At 41.5% G+C, this 25,061-nt stretch overlaps 3 protein-coding genes across 3 annotated transcripts in view; 1 reads left to right on the forward strand and 2 right to left on the reverse strand.

Annotated features, from left to right (window-relative positions):
- Positions 1-998: 998 nt before the first annotated feature.
- On the reverse strand, positions 999-7,097 carry msl2a (MSL complex subunit 2a). The gene is made up of 3 exons (XM_023262511.3): positions 6,042-7,097; positions 3,537-4,939; positions 999-2,966 (listed from the first exon to the last, which is right to left on the reverse strand). Exons 1-3 carry the CDS (start codon positions 6,181-6,183, stop codon positions 2,664-2,666), a joined length of 1,848 nt encoding a protein of 615 aa, XP_023118279.1. The 5' UTR covers positions 6,184-7,097; the 3' UTR covers positions 999-2,663.
- A 1,531-nt stretch (positions 7,098-8,628) lies between these two features.
- pccb (propionyl-CoA carboxylase subunit beta) lies at positions 8,629-16,915 on the forward strand. The gene is made up of 15 exons (XM_023262513.3): positions 8,629-8,896; positions 10,436-10,555; positions 10,641-10,709; positions 10,805-10,861; positions 10,977-11,090; positions 11,369-11,479; positions 11,699-11,807; positions 13,010-13,130; positions 13,244-13,325; positions 13,426-13,549; positions 13,672-13,779; positions 14,125-14,225; positions 15,724-15,822; positions 15,904-16,003; positions 16,136-16,915. Exons 1-15 carry the CDS (start codon positions 8,654-8,656, stop codon positions 16,255-16,257), a joined length of 1,680 nt encoding a protein of 559 aa, XP_023118281.1. The 5' UTR covers positions 8,629-8,653; the 3' UTR covers positions 16,258-16,915.
- A 387-nt stretch (positions 16,916-17,302) lies between these two features.
- The window catches only part of stag1a (stromal antigen 1a), a 44,183-nt gene continuing 36,424 nt past the window's right edge, over positions 17,303-25,061 (reverse strand). Inside the window, exons 19-32 of the mRNA XM_023262510.3 lie at positions 24,749-24,819; positions 24,256-24,424; positions 22,951-23,043; positions 22,682-22,856; positions 22,305-22,444; positions 21,815-21,916; positions 21,548-21,696; positions 21,019-21,147; positions 20,727-20,929; positions 20,460-20,628; positions 20,238-20,354; positions 19,535-19,649; positions 19,342-19,422; positions 17,303-18,858 (exon numbers count right to left, since the gene is read on the reverse strand). Coding sequence (XP_023118278.1) covers positions 18,835-18,858; positions 19,342-19,422; positions 19,535-19,649; positions 20,238-20,354; positions 20,460-20,628; positions 20,727-20,929; positions 21,019-21,147; positions 21,548-21,696; positions 21,815-21,916; positions 22,305-22,444; positions 22,682-22,856; positions 22,951-23,043; positions 24,256-24,424; positions 24,749-24,819 — 1,737 coding nt within the window. The 3' untranslated portion in view covers positions 17,303-18,834. The remainder of the gene's footprint in view (positions 18,859-19,341; positions 19,423-19,534; positions 19,650-20,237; positions 20,355-20,459; positions 20,629-20,726; positions 20,930-21,018; positions 21,148-21,547; positions 21,697-21,814; positions 21,917-22,304; positions 22,445-22,681; positions 22,857-22,950; positions 23,044-24,255; positions 24,425-24,748; positions 24,820-25,061) is intronic.

The following is a 25,061-nucleotide window of genomic DNA, read 5'->3' on the forward strand; positions in this document are numbered from 1 at the left end:
CAGTGATGGCAAGCTGTCCTGGCACATATGCAGCCGAAGAGGCCCAAACTTCTTCTGTGCTCGAAACATAACACTTCTGATTTCAATAAAAAGGTTCTATTTTGGTCTCATCCAGCCACAAAAGTCTTCTGGCTTGTGTATGTGACCTTCAGTAAACTGCAGACAGTCAGCAAAGTTCTTTGTGCCGAACAGTGGTTGACTCATTGCAACACTGCCACACTCGCCAATGTTCTCCTGATGGTGGGTTTTTTTAAAAATTAACATTAGTGAATGTGAGAAAGACCTTCAGGTGCTTAGAAGTTACCCTGCCATTGGAGTGATCTTTGTTGTTAACAATGATTTTGAATTTCTTTCTCATGTTGGGTTACCTGAAAATTGGTGGAGTCATGTCATGAAACACTTTAACGAGCACGAGAAGATCAAACTAAAAAAAACAGGGCTTCTTCTCACACCTGATTGTCATCCCATTGACTGAAAACACCTGACGTTAATCTCACCTTCAGCTTAACTGCTTATCCTACAGACTTACGTACTTTTTCCACTCACAGATGTGTAATATCAGACCATTTCCTTCAATAAATATGAGACCAAATATTATAGTTTTTGTGTCATTTACTTTTAGGACTTGCGTGATAAGGCTTTAGGTCAAACTCATACACAAATATAAAAAATTCTGAAGGGTTTGACACAACTTTACTTTTGATTCTTTTTCCTCTAGTGTCACCTGGAGGTTGAAATTAGTGGTTTTCACAGAAAAGCCTCAACAGCAGTTAAATGAAAGAGTTCATACCTTCACACTCCCAAGCTAAGCTGTTTCAACTCTGTTAATGGCTTAGCTTTTTCTATCTATCTATTATGTTCACTTATTTTTAATCTCACATTAAATAAAATGCCTCTGGTGTTGGCCCTCCTGCAGCTAGAACAAAACGTAAAATATCTAAACTGCCCACAACCAAACAGGACTCAAATGTCACCCTCTACACAAAAAGACACAGAACTGAAAAAGTAAAAAACTATCATTTAATTCATGTTGTATTACATGTTTCCATAATATGGCAGTGAATGTTTCAGCAATAATAGTCACTCCTCAAACAAGAGTTTTTACATTAAAAAAAAAACAATACCAAAAACTAATCAGGGTTCAAGTAATGCCCAAAAGAAATACATTTTTGAAACAATCACACGCACAGAGGAAGATAGATCATATTTGCTGATCACACTGTAATCCACCTGCTACTTCCTGGTCTATGAGTGGAGAACCAAGGTGTTTGTTTGGTCAGCCTGAGTCCTCTCTCTCTCTCTCTCTCGCTTTTCAGTCTGTTTTTGGTCACCATGACTGGACTGACAAACATATTGTAGTTACAGCTGAGACAGTAAACACAAACACGGACAACACACAGCCTCTTGAGTAATAGGAGGGCTTCATTGTGATTTAACCAAAAAAAAAAACCCCACAAAAAAACAGTGGTACCAAATCTCAAACACTTGGTATCAAAAATAGTCTCTGAGTTGGTCTCTGATCAGTCGGGACACTACAACTGTGGAGGAGGGGAGGGAAAATGCACACATGGAGGATATTTTTGTCTTGTTAATGACAACCTATGGCTTCAGTTAATCTATACACACAGAGAGTCATGTACAATCCCATAATCGAAACATAACGGTATATTTGAAGACAGTCAGTTATAGTCAACAATGGCAATACTGTAAACAACTGTGTGTGCACGGGAGCTGGGAGGCTCCTTGTTGGTGCTCCTATTGCTATGGTAACCAAGAATGGTTTTAGTTGTAATTTGGCCAATCAATCAGACTAAGTGCTTACAACCCACCGTCCGCTTCCACACTGACATTACAGTAAATCTCAGCAGGCACATACACACACACTCACACGCAAACACACAAACCGTGGAGCCAGCCAAGTGCTTTGACATTATCTCGCTGCCTGTACAATGCCTGCATCAGTCAAGTTCATTAAGACAAATTCATTAACAGCCGACAGTACTTGGATTAAGTGAATTAATGAGATAGAAAAGGCATACAGTCTTGTGTGAGACAGATGATCTCCACAGATTAGTCACGAGAGTCATTCACAATTAAGGTGTGAGCACATACAGAGTTAAGGATTAGTAAGGGCTGTCCTGATACCACTTATGCATTTTCTTAAACATACTTGGAGTAATATTCAAAATGTGGAAAATGCTGTAACCTTGATATGATGACCATAATGCAGTTGTTGTCATCATGCACCGAATGTAAAACGAAACAAAAAAAAAAAATCTATAGTTGTGCGCGCACACAAACGCAAAACCTGGTATGGTTTTCTATTGCCTCTTACAGTATGTCTGCGGTCTATGAACACAAAAAAAGCACCTCTGAAGTACAGAACAGCCTTGGAACCGAGTATAAGTGTTTAACTACAGACAGGGGCAACAATACACACCGGCACACAGGCACAATACAGGAGGCTTTGGCACACCCATGCTAGTCTTACTACTCAGCGTTTTTCGAACACAGAAGAAAAGCAGGTTACAGGACAGGACAGACCTATAGCTGCCTTAGGTTGCCTCCCCTCAGCTGGGGAGATACAGGTTGTCTGACAGACACAACGATCAGCTGTCACATTCAATCAGCACCAAGCTGTTTCTTTTTGGAGTCCCAGCCTCTCATCCAATCAGCAGCTCCAGGCTGTCCTCGTAGTTGGGGTCTTGTGGGGGGCTGGGGGACAGGAAGGCCGTGGTCACCGGGGTCCCTGTAGCTGTAGCGACGTTGAGGAGGGTGTTAGCACGGATGCTGGTGGTTGCCGGGTTGCGGAGAGCCGCGGCCGCTGTGATGCTGGTGAGGTTGATGCCAAGCGTAAGTCGTGTCTGTTCTAAGGCTTTCTCTGGCACAGCGAAGGCCTCGAGCTTCTTCTCACCGTTGGCCATGTAGGAGTTCTGGCAACCTCGACAAATACAATCCAAGCATGCCTGAAAAAGATAGAAAATAACCAACATTACTCCATTTGCCCTGTGTACAAAAGCTGTCAAATGGTATCTGTTCTCATCACGAGTAACTGAAAGAATGCAATTGAACTAAAAACACCATTGTATTGCTTTCATTTAATAATAAAAAGGTTTCAATAGGGATATAGATATTAAATTTGTATATACAGTGACGGTAAAGCCTCCAAATCACAGCTGGCATTTTTTGGAGATCCAGGTGGGCGGGCAACCCTGACTCTCTCCAAGATTAAATGTTAAACCAGTGAAAGCAGTGCACAAATAAAAATCCTCCACAATAAAAGCTGTAAGACTGTCCAGTTAATGAACTGACACACTTATGGTTTGTTTATTTGAACTGTTATCACTGGCTTAATTGGAAACATTTTTCTATTTTCCAAATAAAGAAAAACTACTATGGCACACAATTACACTACCAAAAAACCCCAATAAGAATGTACAAAATCAAAGTGAACAGAATGATAATTAATTTGCTAAATTCAGTTTGTGTTCAGTAAAATTTAAAAAATCCCAGTCACAGAGCAGCCACAGTCTTACCTTGCGGTTTGAGTAGCAGGGACAGCGCTGCCCCCTGCAGGTCAACACAGAAGGATTCTGGGTGGCCCGACCACATTTACAGCCCTTCTTCTCCACTGGCTTCTTATACGGAGGCCTGACGGGTGCTGGGGGAACAACACAGCCTGCCATCAACCGCTGGTCTTTGCTGCGGTCCTTAGTCTTGGAGCCCCCACCAGAGCGGGCCTTGGCGTGGGGCTTCTTTGGGGTCGGATCCACATGCTTCCTGGCACCTTTATTATGGTTCGGCGCAGGGCGATTGGGCTTGGGAGGTACCCCATTGGACAGCGATGAATATGTGTGCGCTGGTACAGTTATGGTGGGTGTGGGTGGTTGTGTGTGCAGTGTGTGAGGGGGGTTTGGAGTGTGTACATTTGAAGGGGAGCCCTGCAGGATGGAGGCTATGGGGAGAGGTTTCACCTTTTCTCTGTCGCTCTCTGAACGAGATCGTTTACGATTAAGGCGGACTGACGGGGGCTTGGAAGTTGGAGGAGGCTCAAAGGAGGATGTGTGTATGTGAGCACCATGGCCTGCCAATATGTTAGTCCTGCCTGTTTGAATCTGTGTGTAGTTGTGAGCTGTATCCAACTGTATGTACATTTGAGTGTGAGCTCTGTCCGTGGCTATGTGCGTGTGACTGTGTGTCCTTTCTTGTGTGTGAAGAGAGTCTCGACCAGGCTGAAGGGGATCCAATGTCTGTAAAACCTCCTCCACGCTGAGAAGCAACACTTCCCCCTCCTCCAGCTCCCTGCTACTAGATTCCCCATCCCTGAGTGAGCACACAGTGCCTGGTGTTGGGGCTAAAGGTCCAGTGGTCAGACTTAGTTCCAAGCCACCACAAGCAGTATTGGATACAGACAGGCCTGCCTGTGGCTGCTCCTCTACCAGCTCACATACTTCCAGCTCAGGAGAAGAAGGATCTAGGTCCTCCAGCACTTCTCCGTTGCATTCTTGCGGTCCATTGGAACAGGGAGGATCAGAGGAGGCGCTCTGGGGTACAGCTGAGAGCTCTGCAGGAACAGGTGGTGCCTCTGTGGGGGTAAGGGACTCAGGAGCAGAAGGATTCACATCTTCCTGTGCTAGGCTTAGGTCCTCCGTCTCTTCTTTGTGTGACATTAGCACCTCCTCGAGCAAGGCCATAACCTCTAGAGACCCTCCTGCATGGCTGCTGATTGACTGCAGCAATGGTGAATGAGTTACATAGAGGCAGAGCTTCCTGTAGCACTGCACCAGTAAAGAGAGCTGTTTGTTCTCCTGGAAGCAGGAATAGTCCCTACAGCGGCTGCATGATAGTCTGATCTGCATCTTCTGGCCTTTACAGCCCAAGCAAACATAATGCTGACACTCCGGATGTGTTGTAGAAATGGGATCCTGGAGCAGTTTACCTAAAACAAAAAGAGAAATATACTTACTAATCAGCTATTTGCAAATGCACAGTAAAATAGCTGGCTAAGAGTTAGTCATTACTCCACACCATCTCACATACATGGCTTTATAGAAACAGTACATTTATCGACAGACCTGCAGCTAAAATTACTCTATTACCAATTAAAGTGCTAATTATTTTCTTGATATAATGTAAAATATGAGTAATTATTTCCTTAAGCTTTCAAATATCTTGTTCTGTTCGACTAGTTCAGAACAGAGAAAGCCATCATTCAAAAGAACGTGGAACCAGAGATACTTGGTGTTTCACGTTTAAAAAAAATGACAGAATGTCAGAATATCTGCTCAGACGTTTTACCAATTAACTAATCGATTTAGCAATACTTGTTGCAACACTATACACCAACTGATGCATTTGATGCAAAGTTGAGAAATCAATAAATGCAATCTCAATCTGATGGGATTTGAACTGTTGCCAATTCTGGAATTTCTTCCCCTTAACTTTTCTGTCTCCATTTATCAAAATAAGCAAAGTAGACACCAACCTGCCTAAATCATAAGTTCATATTATGCATTTCTACTGCTAACATCACCATACCTGCAACTGTGATTGCATATTTGCATGAAATCATAGAAAAATCAAAACAAAAACAGCAACATAATCAGCAGTAATCAGTAATGTTGTCATATTTCATTCTGTCAATATTGCCCGTGTCAGCTTTAATATTCCACAACCTAAGCGCAGCAAGTAAATAAAGCATGAATAGGAAACACATGGCTGTGCAGCAGGCACAACAACAGAGGAGTCATCTGTCTTGTCAAGAGGAGAGATGACTGGGGCTCGGCCTCGGTTGCTAAGGAGACCACGCTGGTGAGCGCGACAAATCGTGTCAACAGCTTCGCCCACGGACACTTCAGTCAGGATGAATAGTAGGGTTATAAAACACACATGCATTTCAGTAAATCCCCCATCCAGTTTGGCAAAAACGGATCCGATTTATAGTACGAAACATAAGATCATCTTGCAGCGAGATGGCACAAAGCAGCAGTGAAAGCGTGCTGAGTGTTGCTATGAAATACTATTATTTTCAGGATGCTTACCACAGACGAGACATGCGAGGGACTGTCTGAAGAAGGGTAGTAGCTTGTACATCTCTGCGAAGGTGTGAGGCTTTCGCGGGTCGCACTGCAGCACGGCCCGGCTGGCGGACACGTACAGAGCGGTTGCATTAACGGGGTTCATAGCGCTGGGCTCCGCAGCCTCAGGGAAACACGGTCTGGGGAGGAAAAAATCCAGCCGCAAGCTCCAGGAGACGGAGTTAAGGGCAGTCAAATCTCAGGGTGATGGAGGAAATATACACTGGCCTGGCGGTGCAACAATCACTCCAGTGTGTCGATGCAGGAATTATGAGTTAATAGCAGACACAATATGAGACAGCGTCCATGGTGAAGCGGTTATCGCTAAACGCGCACAACATTAGCTAGTTCGGCAGGTGGCTAGCTAAAGTTAGCATCGCCGGCTCGTAGTCGCTGCTTTTCACCGACGAGCTCTTCCAAATCACAATTAAGGTTTCTGTTTATTCGGACTAATTAGACCCTAGCTTATAATTATCCCTAAGGCAGCCTAAGGGCTAACGCTGAATCAAATGATCAAAAGATCCATGATCAAAAGGTTAGCATCATGCTGCTAACGTTAGCTTACTACATCAGCCAAACGATTTACACAAGAGGCGGTCGATGATAGCCATAGAGCCCATTTACTATCCAACGCTGTCTCCTCATCGACGTTTAACTGAGTGGCGAGCTGCTGCTAAGATGAATAATTTGTTTCGTGAGAAATCAGCAAACAGATCCCAGGCGCGCACTTGATGTAAACAAAGCTAACCAGCTAGCGTTAGCATAGCTAACCAAATTAGCTAGCGAGGATTCAACCGTATCACTAACCCCGCTAGGGCCGCCTTATGCCTCACACGTAGGAGCAAAATGCAAGCTGCAAACTGAAATCCTACGATACGGGTACTTTTTGCTGTAATACTTGACGAACGGAGACCGAAACATAGCTAACTTTCCGTTTTACAAACGCATCAATCATTCGATTTTCCACTTTTCCTTGCATCAACCCCTCTCGACAAGCATGATCATCACGCGAGACTTCTACTAGTTACCGTGGTTACCGCGGTGTACCAGAGGTTCCCGTTATGTCCACAGCGCCGTCCTCGTGGTCTCGTTCACTGTACATCCCTACATCAATAAACCGAATTTTATACTCAACAGTTTTTTTTTTTTGTTTGTTTTTTTCTCTCAAAATGGGGCTGACGTATTAAAATCGAATAATTTAGCGATATCATGTATGGCATGAGCGTTACCACTTCCCGTTCCAGTTGTATTTTTTAAAAATCGTAAATCAAGGCTGAAACTCAAGCATTTCTTTTTTTTTTTTTTTTTTAAAAAGTGCAAAATGGGTTCGGTAATGTACTGGCTGACAAATGACAATAATTACAATCATGGTTTGTAGTAAATGCTATGCACATTTTATGACGTCATTCAATTAGAAAAACTGAGTTAGTTTGTAATTGACCTTCCAAGAATAATGAAAAAACATTTTACTGTTAGGTTTTTTTCCTGGTTAAATAAACGAATCAAAATGTCTGTCACCAACAGCATCTTGCAGCTTTGATTGGACATGTTTAGTGTTAGTGTTTCAGTCTTTATTATTGTAAAGGTTGTACTGCTACTAACAATAATAATTTTATTCATTTATCACTTTTAATGACAAAGTTTTACACAAGTTCTTTGACAAACAAGCCAAAATTAGAATACCCAAGGGGCAACATAACAAGAAATAAGACAAAGTTAAAGCAAAAAGTGTACAGATACAAAAATGCAAAATGTCAGTATTAATAAATAGAAATAAAATAAATAAAAAATCTTAAAAGTCAAATCAAATCATCATTATTTATATAGCTCGTTTAAAACAGCAGTGAGCTGAAGAATTTCACCAATAGAGAAATAAGACCAGCATTATCAATTTTCATAACAAGTTTAGATGTTAATGTTAAGAACCTGCAGTATTACACAAAATACAAATTTACCTCACTAAATTAGATATTAAGGTTAAGCTCTTGCATTGTTATATGCTCTAACAAATTACTTGACTACTTTTAGGTAAATCTCTTTACATGTAAAGATCTTTGGATAAGAAGATGGTTTATTTGATTTGGATGAGTTATTAATTTATTTGTTTATTAAAACATGTAAGCAGGTGAAATGTTTCCTTTCTATTTCCCTAGACTGTCAATCACATCTTAGACAGGTGAACCCTGAGATAAGATTATTAATTTTAAAAAGGCTATGAAAACTTAAACTTTTCTTTAGAAAAAAGCTGCTTTTGCATGGAATTATTTCACTGCCTTAAGATATTTTAATTAGGGGCCATCAGAACAACCTGTCTATCTTTCGCCCTTACTTTTTAATCACCTGTCGACAGAATTCTGCCTGACATGAACATCTACCTGGCAAACCAACCTCAGGGCAAAAACGTCCCTCTAACTTGACATTCAGCTAACTGTGAACTACAGGAAATACTAAGATCCCGCCCATCCTGTTACTCGAAATTCCTTCTTTGTGATTGGCTGTTAGATCTCGCCCCCCGTACGCCATTGGCTCAAATTTCTGCACGTCATCGCTGTCATCCGAGAACACGCACAGCAAAGATGGCGGCCTTCAGTGTGGCTCGGAGCAGCTGCGGACTGGTTAACGGCTTGAGGGTCTCTTTCAGGAGTTTGACGCAAGTAAAATATGGCGCAGTGTCTGCATCGGTGGCGCAGACGAACCTGCACCGGGACTGCCGCTGGTATTCGGTCAGCCACCTGTCCGTTAGGGAGAGAATCGAGAAGAAACGGAAGGCGGCGCTAGTCGGGGGAGGTCAGAAGAGAATAGATGCACAACACAAAAGGGTAAAGTCAACTAGCACTGATTGAAGTTACTACTTTTCATGTTAACACCTGTTTACTTGAATCTGTCTGCGTTTTTTTTTTAATTACCTAATGCCTAAAACACACTGTCAGCTGGAGTGGTTGAGGGGAGAAGTGCCTGGCTCAAGGGCTCTAAATCACAGTGGGTGCTGATGGGTTGTTTGTTTTTCCCCCCACACTGATTATGTGACATTGCTGGGGTTAACTGCTACTCACTTCCCCCAGTGTCCTAACCTGGTAAACGTCGATCCTGCTGATTCCCAGTGCCCTTGAGCTAGTTGGTAATGGTCTACCAAGTTCTGGTACAAGTTATCATCTGCGGGTTTTACAAGAAATAAATAATAAAAAAAAAAAAATGCTGCTTATGACACCCATTTTAATGTTTAGTGTCATAAACCAATGTGATGGACACAGATTACAAAAATGAATGTCATTTTCCTACTTGAAATGTGTTATTAGTGCTCGAAGTAAATCAAATTGCAATGAAAGTGTAAAATCCTAATCGCACAAGCTGCAAGTTTTTTTGATAAAGGGTGTCACAAGATGCTATAATACTATAAATAAGCCATATCTTGCTACAGAGATGCTCATGCTTCATAACAGTACTTTCCAAATGTAAAGGTACATATTTGTTTGGTACCAATCACCACAATAATCACATCATTTTTAGATTTATTAATGCTAAAAAAAATCCCACTGTGATCATTTCTTATATTGCACTCAAAGTAATCACAATATGCCCTTTTTTTGCATATTGTTCATCTTTAGTTGCAGTGTCATCAAAAATTATAGTATTATGTTGGTCATGAGCAGACCTACTACATCAGCATTTCATTAATGCATAATAATCGTAGATTGCTTTACCCTGCCTAGTTAAATCAGCGGGCATGTACCTATAGGAGTAGGCAACACAGTTCTGTGATCTCTATGTAGGTAAATGTCCAGGAATGCTCTGATATTCACCAGCCACTCATCCCCACTCTCACCTCATCAGTCAAGGATTTTTTTTGGTTCCATCCCACTGTTGCTGACTGCTCATAGGAAATCCAAAGGCAACTTTGGATTGCTCTGTTCTTTGTTTAAAATTTGTAAGGTCTTCACTCTGCTGTGTGAAGTGCTATGAGGTGATATATGTTGTCAAGTGGTGCTATATATAAATAAAATTGAATTGGATTGAATTTTGCGGTATATTTGGATATAATAAAAATCTGACAGTTAAACAATTATCAAACTGCTCATTGTTAAAACAGACATTAACCTCATAAATCAGTTCAATAAACTCCATAGAAATGCAATATTGTCATAAAACAGTCTCACTTGTAGTATACAGCTGTGACTACAATAATTGAACCCAATTAGATGTATTTAAATCATAGCCTCTGCAGAATAAACACTATAGCAAAATCTCTGATGAGTCACAAATTAGCATTGTGTCATGATATAAACTGTAAACATTGCACAACCCTAGTGTAGTATTCTTTCAGGCCAACGTATAGTAACTTTTGGGGTCATGTGCTGCAGGGTAAGCTGACAGCCAGAGAGCGAGTCGAACTCCTGCTCGACCCCGAGTCCTTCGTGGAGTCGGACATGTTTGTGGAACATCGCTGCTCCGACTTCGGCATGGAGGAGGACAGAAACAAGGTAAACAGTCACCCCGGCAGAATCATGCTAATACAGCGCAGATGAGAAAATGTTTCTTTCTAAAATGTTTCTTTTTCTTTTGCAGTTTCCAGGTGACAGCGTGGTGACAGGCCGTGGCAGGATCAACGGCAGGCTGGTTTATGTATTCAGTCAGGTACAGAGCATTATTATCATACATGAGGCTGAACTGGTGTCACTACAGAGCAGCTCGACTTGATGCTTGATATTCTCTCCATCTGCTTCTCTCAGGACTTCACAGTGTTTGGTGGTAGTCTGTCTGGAGCTCATGCACAGAAGATCTGTAAGGTAAATGAACATTTAACAGCTATGATTACAAGAGTTGTTTGTTTTGTTTTTTTTTTCCATCTGTTCTGTTTCTGGCTCTCTTTGATGCACCGCCTGTTTGAATGTCTTTTCTCAGATCATGGACCAGGCCATGACAGTCGGGGCTCCCGTCATCGGGCTCAATGACTCTGGAGGAGCTCGGATCCAGGAAGGAGTTGAGTCTCTGGCTGGATACGCAGATATATTCCTGGTATGTTTATTTTAGGAAGAGCTTTACATGCATATCACGCTTCAAAGTCTCAAAGCAGATCATATGCAACGCAACTTGCAACAGGTAATGGAATAATTTCCTGCAAGCTTTTGGGCTCTCTTTGTTTTTGGTGGTTTAAGATTTAAAGTTATTTCCTATTATAGAAGTGCACACAGCTGGAGGCATGAGAAGAAATCCTCCACAACTATAGACACGCTACTGTAGTTTTCCCCGACATGTCAATGCAGAGATTCAAACAATACATTTTCCCTTCGCAGAGGAATGTGATGGCTTCAGGCGTCGTCCCTCAGATCTCCCTCATCATGGGACCCTGTGCAGGAGGAGCCGTCTACTCCCCCGCCCTGACAGATTTCACCTTCATGGTGAAGGTATGGAGCCCCACATGTACAGCTGACACACTAAACTACACAGAAATTAGCAACTAAAATACGAAATTGCTTCAGCTTCAGTGCTTCGGTGCTTCAGCAGTAAGAATGAAAAAAGCAATTATTTCTGAACTTCTCTGTTGTTGACAGAAGACAACGTGTCATCCTGTTAGTCTGATTGTGTCACAGTAGCTAAATCATTGTGGTTGTTTGTGTGTACAGGACACATCATACCTGTTCATCACAGGGCCTGATGTCGTGAAGTCCGTCACCAACGAAGATGTGACTCAAGAGGAGCTTGGTGGAGCCAAAACTCACACAACAGTGTCTGGTCAGTTTTATGCAAAAGTTTAAAGTTATCGCAGAACGTGACCCTTGAAAATATTTAGATATCAAAGAGTGATGTAAACATTCAGCTACTGTAGCGACTGGGTTACTGATTACTGGTCATTGCACAGTGTACAATGAAATGAAAGAATTCTGAAATGAATCAGACAACATTTTTTTTCCTCCAAAAAACATAGAATAAGAATTGTGCAAATGTAAAAAGTTTGTAAAATAAGATGGTACTAGTGTAAACTATGAGCATAGTGACACATCTGATTGTTATATGGACAAATTATCTGGTGCATTAAGATCAGTATAAAAACAAGAGTGTAACTGATGTTGCACTTCTAGATATTGCACATTGCTCAAAATTTGCAGTAATAAGATAAGATCAACTTTATTGATCCCGGAGGAAATTGTTTTGCCAGAGTACAATGCAATAAACAATAAACAGTAAAACAGTAGTGGAATCTGCACAATTACACAGAGGTTAGTAGTCTCATAGAAATAAGAAAGAATACAAAGCAAAAATACAAAGTGTCTAAAAACGTTTGTGTGAAATGTCTTAAGTGTGTAAAGTATCTAAAAAAATAAATAATTCGACACAAGTACAAAATGTAAACTGTAGACTAATAACAAGAAACAGATTAACAGAAAATGAACTGAAAGTAAGAGTAAACAGATGTATTGCACTAGAAATATGTTTTTGCCTTTAGTAGTACAAAATGTACACACAAAGTGTCGTTATATGTAAAAATGTGTACAAATTCAGTATATACATAGGTGCATAGGGTAGACAATTCTGTAAATGTAACAGTGAGTATCGTGCAGGTAGTCACTCAGGTCCAGATGGTGAATGTGTTCAGTTTCCTTATGGATCTGGGGAAGAAGCTGTTTTTGAGTCCGTTTATTTGTGATTTGATGGACCTGAGGCATCTACCTGAAGTTAGTGGTTGAACAGATGATGTCTGAAGTGGGTACTTGACAGTGTTTGCTGCTCTACTGAGGCAGCGAGAACTGAATAGATGTTCCAAAGAGGGCAGTGAGCAGCAGATGATCTTCTGGCTGGTGTTGATGATGCTCTGAACGGTGTTAACTCATCTGAGTTTGGCTCTTCAGTTCAGAAAAACTTTGGCTCTTCAGTTCAGAAAAACTTAACTTGAAATAACATTTGATGCCAGTTTTTGTCTCACGTCTTCTTCCCAGGTGTGGCTCACCATGCATTTGAAAACGACATTGAGGCTTTGCTCAACCTGCGAGAGTTCTTCAACTTCCTACCCCTTAGCAATCAAGATCCCGCCCCCATCAGGGAGTGCCACGATCCCAGGTAGCCAATCACCCGTAGCTCCTCTTAAAGCAACAACCAATCACTTTTGTTTTGTGAGGGACTATCTGCTTATTATAATCCAACTTTTATCTGATTTTACATTCCTCTTTCAGCGATCGACTTGTACCTTCGTTGGACACCATCGTCCCATTTGAGTCAACTAAAGCTTACGACATGTTGGACATCATTCAAGCAGTACGTGCACGAACACACACCTTCACTTTATAATATATGCAACAACATATTTCATTTCTGCATGAATTAAATGTTGCTTTTTTTTCATGCGTTTGTTCAGATAGTGGATGCGAAGGACTTCTTTGAGATCATGCCCAACTACGCCAAGAACATCGTGGTTGGATTTGCCCGTATGAATGGACGCACTGTAGGCATTGTGGGTAATCAGCCCAAAGTAGCTTCTGGTAGGTAAAATAAATGAAGGGCCAAATCTAAGGTAGACAGACTGATGAAGCTGATCAAGAGCATGTTGGATTTTTACAGTAGTTCCTCCGTTCCCTCCATAATCTACCTGTTTGCTCGTCAGGATGTTTGGACATCAACTCCTCCGTGAAGGGAGCTCGCTTCGTTCGCTTCTGTGACGCTTTCAACATTCCCATCATCACCTTTGTGGATGTGCCGGGTTTCCTGCCAGGTAGAAAATCCCTCAGTGCACGACACAGGTTGCATTTGTATGCATAGAGTATTGGCTAGTACTTCTTAATTCATTTATGGCCAGTGTTTCTGTAGTAAGTCTTGCTGCTGCTACTAATAAAGTAATTAGCAATTAGCAATTGTTTGCGATTAGCAAACAGAGCAAACAAATATTAGCTGCTTGCTCTGGAGAAAGCAATAGCAAACATGCATACAATAACAGTATATCTCACTTACTGTGGGAATAAGCTGGACATATTGTGACTGGCAAACAAAAATGCACTGAAATATTACAGTCACATTTGATGGTGGTCACTCATTATTACCGCTGTGATGATTTCTACAGGTACAGCTCAGGAGTATGGAGGCATCATCAGACACGGAGCCAAGCTGCTGTTTGCCTTTGCAGAGGCCACAGTCCCGAAAATAACCATCATCACCAGAAAGGTGCGTCTGAACAGAATAAGGGATGATGTGGGTTATTGTGGTACTAGTGCAATTTTGGGACCAAATTTAGACTTGAAATGGGGTTTAGTAGTTAAGCTGGTTCAGCACTGTGCTAATATTGTTATGAGTGTGGTGTTGGGGTGATGGTAATATGCTGCTGACATCACTGTAGCACCTAACCTGAACTGTGTAGTTATCTGAAAATACCAAGCTAAATGCTTAGCAGTAACTATAACAACAATGGCTAACAACACCAAGATGCTATCTAAATGAATGGGGAGGGAACTGCAGTTGTGGTTTCAAATTGATGTAAAACTACATGCATAGAATTGCCAGTAAATCAGATTTATTGTGACTTTGACCAAGAAAATTGTTTAAAAAGCAACTTACCATGCTCAAAGTTTCACAACGTTGCGTTAGAATCGGTGCAGCAACACATTTGAATGAGTGTTTCCTGGTTCAGATGTTATAACGGAGATAATTGGCTATTTTGACTGTGGGGCAGGACAGGTGTCACATTCATCCATCAATTTCTATCTACGAGACTCTCCTTTATAACATGTCCTCTATAACTCAATACTCCTGCGGACACCTCACAATATCCCTAAATGTGCTCATCATGAGGGTGCGTTCCAATATCCCTACTACTATACTATATAGGGCGCCAGAGAAAGATGTAGTATATCCCAATACATAGTATGTCAAATGTAGGATGCCAAAAATACCCGTATGTAGTAGGACATCGGGTTGGATTTCCAGTAAGCGAGCCACCATGCTTTTCTGGCCTTTATGACCCACAATTCTCTCTCTTACGTCACCCAGAAGGTAAACGCTCATTTTACTCTACAAGCTGCAACAGTCAAAGCTTAAAATGCATTATGACGATAGAGTATGTCTCAGTTGTATGTATGCTGCATGAAACAGTATGTGCTTTGTGAGGGCAGCTGTACTGTTTACTTAAAGAGTCAAAATATTAAATTATGATGCAGTCTTTTTTTCATTTTAATATGCTGATTTGAAATAGCTGCAGGAGGTGTTGTTAGCTTTCCAACAGTATTCATGCGTAAAAATTCCCCTCAGATTATTGAATAAACCCCACAAAACTTATATCTTCTACTAGATCTGTTAAGTCCTTGCCCACTCTCCACTCATCCCCCCCCACTGATGGGAACTCAAGCACACCAGCTCACTTACAGTGTTGCTCACTGTAGAACTACTCTGTGACGCAACAGTTATTCAGTCAAAGTAATGACATGAAAAGCCTCACTGCTGCACACTGACAGTTTGGTTCCTCATGAGGCCAAATCTGCTTATTCGTCTCGTGATATGTTTTCCAGCTATAAAAAAAAAAAAAAACACCACATGGTCATGATAACAAGGTTAAAGAAACAGATTTTCACCAGAGGCGGTCTGCATCCAGCTTCTTTCTTACAATGCTTCTTGGTACAGACTTTATCGTGCAGAGTGGTAACGTTCCATTTCTGTCTCTGTATCTCAGGCTTACGGAGGAGCCTACGACGTGATGAGCTCCAAACACTTGAGAGGAGATGTGAACTACGCCTGGCCCACAGCTGAGGTCGCCGTCATGGGCGCCAAGGTATAAACACTTTCACGCTTTGTTTCTCTCTCCCTCCTTTGTTTTTAACAAAGTGCACGGTCTGTTTTTCTGCTTTCTCAGGGGGCTGTTCAGATTATCTTCAGAGGAAAAGAGAACCAGGCAGAAGCAGAGGCTGAATATGTGGACAAGTTTGCCAACCCCTTCCCGGCTGCTGTCAGAGGTGAATCTGCAGTCGATTAAAACGCTCACGGCAACGTCACAGCACCTAATTCTTTGTTTTTGTTTGCGATTAAGCTGCACACACTGATGTAATTCACACTGCTCTGCTCTGTCTTGACTTTGCTTGTTTTAGGTTTCGTGGATGACATCATCGAGCCGGCGACGACTCGCAAGAAGATCTGCAGCGATCTGGAGGTGCTGGCCAGCAAAAAGCAGGTCAACCCCTGGAAGAAGCACGCCAACATTCCTCTGTGAAACACTAAACTGCCTCAACACTATCTGAAGGCACTTGCTGTGGGATTTCGTTTGTTTGAAGTCAGTCGGATTAAACGCAGTGGTACCTCGAGACGACGACTTTGGGAGATGCAGATGTTAGTTCCTCCTTGCCATTTACCACTCCACTGAAAGCAGCAAGGAAAGATCACTCCCTGATTTGTTCCCCTTCCCACGTCACTTAGTTTTGTTTTTTTTTTGGGATTCAGAGGAAATGTTGGTGCCCTGTAATCAAAATCAGGATATGTTTTACATTTTTATCACTGATATGCAAAATGTTTATATAAAGATCCTAAAACCTTCCAAATTACCTTAAATGAACAATCCCATAGTCACACACATAATTGTCATGACTGTAGTGGCCATATTGGTCACTGCTGTTGATAGAATTTTGATTCGTCAATCTCAAAAACGCAGGCAACTGTCATTATGATAGTTTTAGTAGAAAATGTGAACCTACTGTTTCCAAATTCAGTGTACTGTATTTAGATTTTAACAGTGCAGTGCTTTCAAATGCACTTCCTGCGTTCGACCGCCTCCGTGTAGGTCAAGAAAAAGTAATATTCACAAACTGGAACTGTGCCTTTTCTCTCTGGCAGCCTCCGTTCTGCCGTCTGTAAAATAAATCACGTACGCAATACCATGTGTGTTTTATTTACCTTATGGATACAGAAGTTTATATGCATAATCAACAATATTTTTAAAAGATTTAAGTGCACATGATATAATTCCCAGAGAACTGTGTGTGACTTTGGAGGTGCTGTTCTCAATTTGACAGTCGGGGTTCTTGGATTGTAAATTTGAAGCTAGCTAGAGAACCACTTTGTACAGACTATTTAGCATCTTATGTCTTCTTCGTTTAATCTGTACAAACACGTGTACACTTTGTACTACGGTTGTTTGCATGCTGATTCAGAATGAACCACCAAAGCTCTGGCGAAACTAAAAGTTATTTTTGACCATCATGCAGCCGTTTCTCGTCACCCTGCCATTTTGGAATAATAAGGCACAAATACTGATCCATAAATCGATTACAGATTTTATTTTATTAAAAAGAATTTAAGTTCACAGAAAAAAAACAGGCTTTTAGAGTATTTTAGGGCAACTGATGTCAACTGCACTGCAGAAAAGATCCAATTGTCTCTGATATTTACAGGACTGCCATCCAGCCAATGACTGAAGGTTGTAAAATGATTGATTAACCAACAGAGGGTGAATAAAAGTATGGCTGAACACATTCAAAACACATTCAAACAAATCTGTCAGACATAAAAGATCCATCACTGCACAGGATATGAACAATGGTAACAACAAATCTTTAACTTCTTGGATCTGTCAACACTGCTTGCAGGTGCAAAAATGGAACTTGTTTTCACCTGTAAAATGAACGAACTGATCAGATAACCTGCTGTAATACTGAACTGTGAAAACGATTACAATCAGACCATACAGCGCGTAAAAGTTCCTTGGTAACCGTTGGATATGAGTTACAGGTGTGGGGGAGAGGGGCTGGAATATACTGTAAGTATGTAGGCCACAATTTGGCAACAAACAAGATACATATTCAAGAAAAAAGCTGTACAAACATCAGACAAAAACAAAAACACACTTGATTTAAAACTTTAGTACTAAAGCTACAGAATTGAAAATATGTTTATTGTCTTTTTTAAACTTTTTTTAACTTCAAAAAGCCGTTATTCGGGGGGTGTGTGGGTGCAGAAATTTTCCAAGATTTGAGAAAGTGGGGGGTTTTCTGTCCGAGAGGCGGCTAAAACGACAACACTCGCTTTTGCTTTGACACCACACGCACACGAGACGGTTACATCACTTCCTCCGGGACAGCTGCAGATCTGTGTGTGCGTGTGCCGCCGCTCAACCATCATCGCCACCAACACTTTACACGCACGTCACGCACCACCACATACAAGGACTCGGAGATGGCGGACAGAGAGGACAGGAGGGGGTCGGTGGGTGGTAATAGGAGGAAAGATATAGAACATTTAGTACTGAGATCCTCTCTATGTTTAACCAGATGGATCGAAGTGCAACACCAAAAGAAGGGGGGGCTGTACAGAATGTTTACGCTGCTCTGTGCTGCTGACCGGGAGTGGAAGCAAACAACTGTACATCTGTGGAACGGGGGGGAACTGTAAAAACTGCAAGTGCTCGTCGGCCGGCTGCAGGATTACGTAGCCAGAGCGCCTTAAGAGCTACCGCTAACAAGAGCTAAACCAACAGGCTGAAGAGGAAGAATACGAGCAGGACGAAGCTCTTGAATAATTCGGACTTGACCGTGGATCCTCCGAGCCGCCTGACTGAACAGAGCGGATCCTCGCTTACAGGTGACATCCAGTCGACGCAGGATCCATCAGTAGGTCCGCTTGACAAACATCCTCCCATCGAGTCTTACAGAAAGAGAAAAGTACTTCAACAATGTTTTTTTTCTTCTTCTTAAGAGTTTGACTGGCAGGCGATCTAGGTTTGACGACCCAAACCTCCCCTCTCTTCTGTTTACTCCTGATTTGAATCCTGATCTCAGGATCTTTGCCTCTTCCCAGATCAGAACATGGGCATGCTGAATCCCTGGAACCATGGAGATGAGAGAGAAAGTCAGAAAAATGGAAAATGGGCCTCCTCTACTATCCTAGAGCAAATAGTGCACACTGCTGGTTGCTGCAGTGTTTTGGTTTTTTATTACTGTCACTAAGGGTGCCAATAAGGGCTTTAAAATCTCAAGTTCATTACATGAAGTGAAAAATAGCATGTAATCTGAGAGCTACAGCTTCTGGAAATCTCTGTTCTACAGTGCCTGTGATTTATTTCTCAGCTACACTTTTTTTCCCTCAATTGAATTTCGGATGACTTATTACTGCACTGTCACTGCACTGTTCTGTTTTTGGCTCATGCATTCCATTTTTTTCTGTTTTGATAATTCAATTTTCTTTTTTTTGTACCTTTATTTTCCTTGTGTAAAGCTGTTTTAAGTGCCTGTGCTTGAAAGATGCTATATAAACAAACCATTTATATCTTAACGAAACACTCAACAAATTCTAAAGTTTTACTCACCGACTCATCCTCAATCATCGCTGCAGAGTCAAAGAAGTCTGGTCTTAATTCCGCTCTTTCGCGTCTGTTCCTTGATGGTGGCTAGAAAGGAGAAATTAACAAAAAGCATATGTCAAACTGAATAAATACAAAGAACAACAAAAAAACCAAAACTGTTGTAAAGGCAGTTTTCGAGTTAAGTGATCTCACTGACCAGGTCGATCACCATGGTATCTTCAAACTCCTCGTTCATGTCCTCCAGCTGACCCCGCGATGACATCATCACGTCCTCAAAGATCGGCTCTGCGTCATCCTCCATCAGCCCACGTCTGGAGGAAAAACACCACTTTATCATCTCTTCTGAAGAGCTGCTGACCAAATTCTGTTTATGTCTAACGTCACTTTGGGCTGCAGGTTTAAAGACTAAACACACACTTAAACATACGGGGGCAACAGATCACAAAACTCACAGTTTGATTGGTATCACAAAAAAAACCCAGAAAACAATACATATAAACATAATACAAACAAAAAATTAAGGGGGACGAGTACTACAATAACTGTCATTATCAACTGCTTTAACATGCTCCACTCTGCACATATTTTTTGTGCCATTTGTTTGACTGTAAGCAGGATTTAGCAAAAACTACCAGGCCAAATTACTTAAAAGTTGGTGGAGAAATTCTGTTGCAAATCTGGATTAATTTGTTTAAAATTGAAAGATGGGGCACTGGCATTGACAGAGGAATGGGCTCTGTAAGTGCTCGTCTAGCTACGGTATAAAGTGACAGCGACAGTAAAACTGCATTTTCCTCTATGATGGTTTTACTTTGTAATTAATGTGTAGTTAACATATGTGACAAACTGTGGCAGGAGATCTGTAAGGTTTAACTACAATCTGTTATACCACTACTTACACAGTCTGCCTCACACCCTGATTGCTGCGTGACTTGATGTAGTTCATGCCCGTTCGGTCCTTCCTGTTCACCTCTTCCATTTTCTGCTGGCCGAGCCACGACATCTGCATCTGAGGACTGAAAACGAAAAGAAACTTCTTTGCCTTGTAGTTCTAAAAGGTTATTTACATGTTTTCGTGAGGATGTACAACACACGTATGAACAGTACGTCCGTGAACCTACTTATGTACGAAGTCGTTCTCTGATCCGGGCTCTGAGTCCGGGTCAGGCATGTGTTCTGCTGGTCTGTTCTCTCTGAGGACCGTTGAGGTGAGCTGAGGAGTCTGAAGCGCCCCCGGTGTCTGTAAGGTGTCATTACGCATCATCCACGAGCCCTCCACACTACTCTCCTCTAAAAAAACACACATGGCACAGGTTGAGCGACACGAGGTTAAAGCGAAGTTAACTTAACCAAACCTGGCAACCCTCATGTCTCTACTGTCTGCTCACCCTCGATGCGTTTCTTGTGTAGTGGCGGTCGTCCCTTCTTGCTGCGGACTGAACCGGTCTTGCTGCTGGAGCCCGACGTGACAGACATGTGGTCCTCGTCTCCTCCCGTCAGCAGGCTGTTCCTGTAGGAGATCAGCGGCAGCCACACGTCCTCCCGACGCTCCGACATCGACTCTGACATGAACTTCTCCAGGTAAGAGTGGCTGAAGAGACAAGCAACATTTTTAATTCTTTCACAATTACAAAGTAAAAGTGAGAATTATGCCTGCAACAAAAACACGAGGATACTTACACTGTCTTTTTGTCCTGGCGGATTAATTTGGAGGAGAATTCACTCAGGACCTCCAGGAAGGCCAGGTTGATGGGTGGAAACTCTGGTCCTCGAGGATTCTGGTACTTAAATGCAAACTCTATTCCATCCCTATGTGACAGAGAAAATCAGATTGAGAAAACGTGTGAAAACAGGGAAAGAGTGAAGTCAACTAACTCCGTATGCGTGAGTGAAAGCTGTAGTACAGAGCAGATACAGACAGGTGTACATCTTTTTCATCCTAAAATCTCCTGTTTAACTCTAAAGAGTAATCAGTAGTGCGTTTTTTTCTCTTCAGATTTTAGTCTTGTCTTGTCAAAAAGTGGTCAAAAATGTTAATGTCAAAAAATCTGCCATTAAACAACCGTGACGTGTATTATTCAATCAAAATGCAGCAGCTGTTCACATTTTGATTCAAACTTCATCACTCACAGTCTTTTAACTCGCTTTCAGACTTCATTTATATCTGGGTGCAGCTGTGAGCCCAGTTTAGAGAAACTCATGATCTTACTTGTGCAGCGTGGCGACGGCCTCTCTGGTCTTGATCTGATCCAGACCGAATGTGAGGGCGAAGCGGCGGGCCAGCTCCTTGATGCCGCTGACGTGAGACGATGTTCGGTCCAGGTTGGGACCTTGATCCTGCAGCAGCTCGTTGAACAGCTGCATCACACACAGAAGCACATAAGTGTTTGTGGGTGTGCACAAAAGAGTACTAATAACTTGAAAAATACTCTGCACAAGGCAGGGAGCTGTGTACGTTGCACTGTCACTGTCTCACCTGCTGCAAACTGAGGATGAGTGTCTTTGCACAGAGAATCTTGTCCGTCTGTCTGGTTTTACTGAGGGTCTCCTTGATGATGTCGCCATAGTCGTTGTAATACTGAGGAAGGGAAAGGAGACAGTTAAAAACATGCAACATTTCAGGGAATCTCATATCATCTACAAATTTTCATCAAAATCCGATTTGACAAGAAAAGCTTGTTATTTAAAAATTTCTCTAAAGGAAACTCTGCAAAAAAAAATAAAAATTCAGCTACATCTTAGACAACAGCTAATAGTCACATTAAACAATCATATACTTTACATTTCCATAGGATAATCAAAGATATTGCTACTGCTGTACAGTCTTTTGATTAATTAATTAGATGTTTATTCACAATGTTCTAAATCAGCACAGCCTTTTCTCATGGTCCTCACTCCAACTTTTCTTGCTTCCATATCACCTTGTCCTTTTATTCAAGTTTTCTGTCAAGTTCACATCAACACACCTTCATGTAGTGTTTGAAGATGTCAGCAGCAGCAGGCATGTCTACGATGTCGTAGATGATAAGTTTGCAGAAAGCTGCGAGCAGGTTTCTTCTTTTGTGCAGGGCCTCGATCTTGTTGGCCTCGTCCTCTTCATCTCCCTCTACAGACACACAAAGACAGTAATGAAGAGTAATGACCAAAGAGGAGGAAACTATTTAAACCTGGACAGGAATTCTTCAAGCTGTTCTAACTCTAGCTCTGTCACTCTATGTAATTTCTGTTTATCCTCTCAGCCATTCGGAATTATTCTTCTTGGACCTAAAACAGAACACATAGTTGGGCATTTAAATTGTTCCTGCATTATTTAAATGTTATAAGAAAATGCTCTCTCTCTCACCCATGCTCTGGCTCTCGTCATCCTGGTCGATGAAGACGTGGTCCAGGACAAAGTTTAGCAGCTCGTTCTGCAGAGTGCTGTCTGGGTTGAAGACCAGCGGCTGGAGGCCCTCCCTGCTGCCAGAAACCAGCTGGTGACTGAAGATCATCAGCAGGTCGCAGAGAAGCATGAACGCCTGAGCAAAAGAGATACAGTTTGGCAAGAAGTTTTAAAACAAAGTTAAAGTCTGATTTTTTTGGACAACAGAAAACATGTTTTCTTTCTGTTACCTGTTCTTTAACTGGCGTGTTGACATTGGACAGGCACTGCTGACACACAGCCAGGAAAGACTTTACCACTCTTCTCAGAGCCACCAGGTCATCCTGAATACACACAATACACCACACAGACACACATTACTCATCAGTCATGTGTCACCAATAAGGAGCACTTTACAGAAAAAAAAAACAATATCAAACAGCTGTATCAGTCTGGCTAGACATCTTGCCCTTTCTAACAGCTCCAAGGCAGGAACGTTAATGTTTTTGTGTCACAGACAAATAAAATTTTGGAAGAACAATCAATGCACTTTGAGTTGAAGGGCTCAGAAAACACAATCTAATTTATTTTTCACTCTTGAAACACTGTCAGCACAAGACACTGTGCGTGATTGACATATTAGCAGTTGACAGTCTAAAATGCTATTAAATTATATCACTGATTTAGTAACTACAGTTGTCAACTGCATTTTATACAAATTTTTGGCTGATTCTTTCAGTGTGCAGCCTGTAGGACATTTTAAAAAGAGGACTTAAATTAGCTGATAGATATTATAACAACAACGCTTGTGATAGTTAAGTAAGTTCAGCAATTTTTTTAAGCAAAAACATTTTTCTGGTTCCAGCTTCTCAAGTTTGAACATTTACTGGATGTATTTTATACCTTCATGAGAGCCCTAAAAAAACTCAAGTGTACTTAATAGAGTTTCAGTCTTGAAGTGTGGAATATGTCAATTTACATTATGATTTCTGACATTTTATAGGTATATGAAAAATATGCAGCCTTAATGATTATTTATGTCATATGTAAAGCTTTAAAAATTTGCTACACAAACATAATAATTAAGTAAATGAAAAAATTATCATTGCATTTATGAGTAATGAAAATGATATTTAGTTGCAGTTCTAGTTCAAAGTGAGGAATACAATGACATGTACTGGGTTTGTTTACACCCCAGGGAGCAGAACTACTGAACTTGTGATAAAAGGACTGTAGGGGAGGAGATTAGGGGGTAATGTGTCTTGCAAATTTTCGCTTCAGTCCACCACAAAATAACAACCTTGGTATCTGTACCCTTTGTAAAGTGTTTAAGTGTTAAATGAGATAGAATTGGGGTTAGCCTCTGTAATGTGGCTCTCTGATAGTGAAATGGATTTCCACACCTCAGCTGTCTCGCTCTGCAGAAAGATAAGCTCAGGTCCCGCTGGGCCACTGATGCTCAGACACAGCAGCCTAAACTCTGAGCCCCTGACCAACGATAAACCTACACCTGTGTGTGTGGTGCTAAAGCTCTGTTTGTGAGGCGAGTCGGACACCTTGCTGGGAACTCCCTCTGTGATCTTGACCAGCTGCCAGAGGATAGAGTAGTGGGAGCACTGCAGCGCCTGAACTGCTATCTGCTCTGGCATGGAGCCCTGTTCGATACCCGCCTTCAGCAGCCGGTAGCAACTCCCAAATAAATCCCACCGCGTCAAGTCATGAGCACTGAGGCAGAAGACAAGGAAAAAACACGTTAAAAGTCATGAAATGTATTTGGTGGAAGTTTTTTATGAAACAATTCTGGCAACACTATAATTGGTAAAGTACATTTTCAAGCAAAAATGCAATACATTGCTGTATTTGAGCTTTACAGATGTGAGGATTTACTGTTTTTCTTTGTCTCTTTCTGGTATTATAACATGAACATCTTTAGTTTTTGGAATATTTGCTAGCCAAAATGAGCAGGTTTTCAGATTAAACTGGAATGAAAATAGTTGCTAGTTTCATCTCTAAACAGATGCACAGTAAAAGATGAAGAGTAAATCTTACTTATGGAAGGCTGTGAGTCGCTTGAGGGTAGATAACACATTGTAGATGTCATCGTCATCGGCCTCCTCTGCCTGCAATACATCAAACACCTGTGAGTACACACCACTAATACTTATGGCACATACCTGAATACACACATACATAGGACACATACCTTATATCTAGCAAAATATTTACCAACTCCCAACAAAACACTAACCTGTGTTTACAAGTCAGTGTGAGCCACAAATTTCCATTCATAAGACTTTTCTTGTTCCTAAGTATACATGTTTTTATTTTATTTGTATTTTAGTGGATACATTTTGGCAGCTAT

Source organism: Amphiprion ocellaris, chromosome 20 (assembly GCF_022539595.1).
Source record: "Amphiprion ocellaris isolate individual 3 ecotype Okinawa chromosome 20, ASM2253959v1, whole genome shotgun sequence".
In the NCBI taxonomy this organism is placed as follows: domain Eukaryota; kingdom Metazoa; phylum Chordata; class Actinopteri; family Pomacentridae; genus Amphiprion; species Amphiprion ocellaris.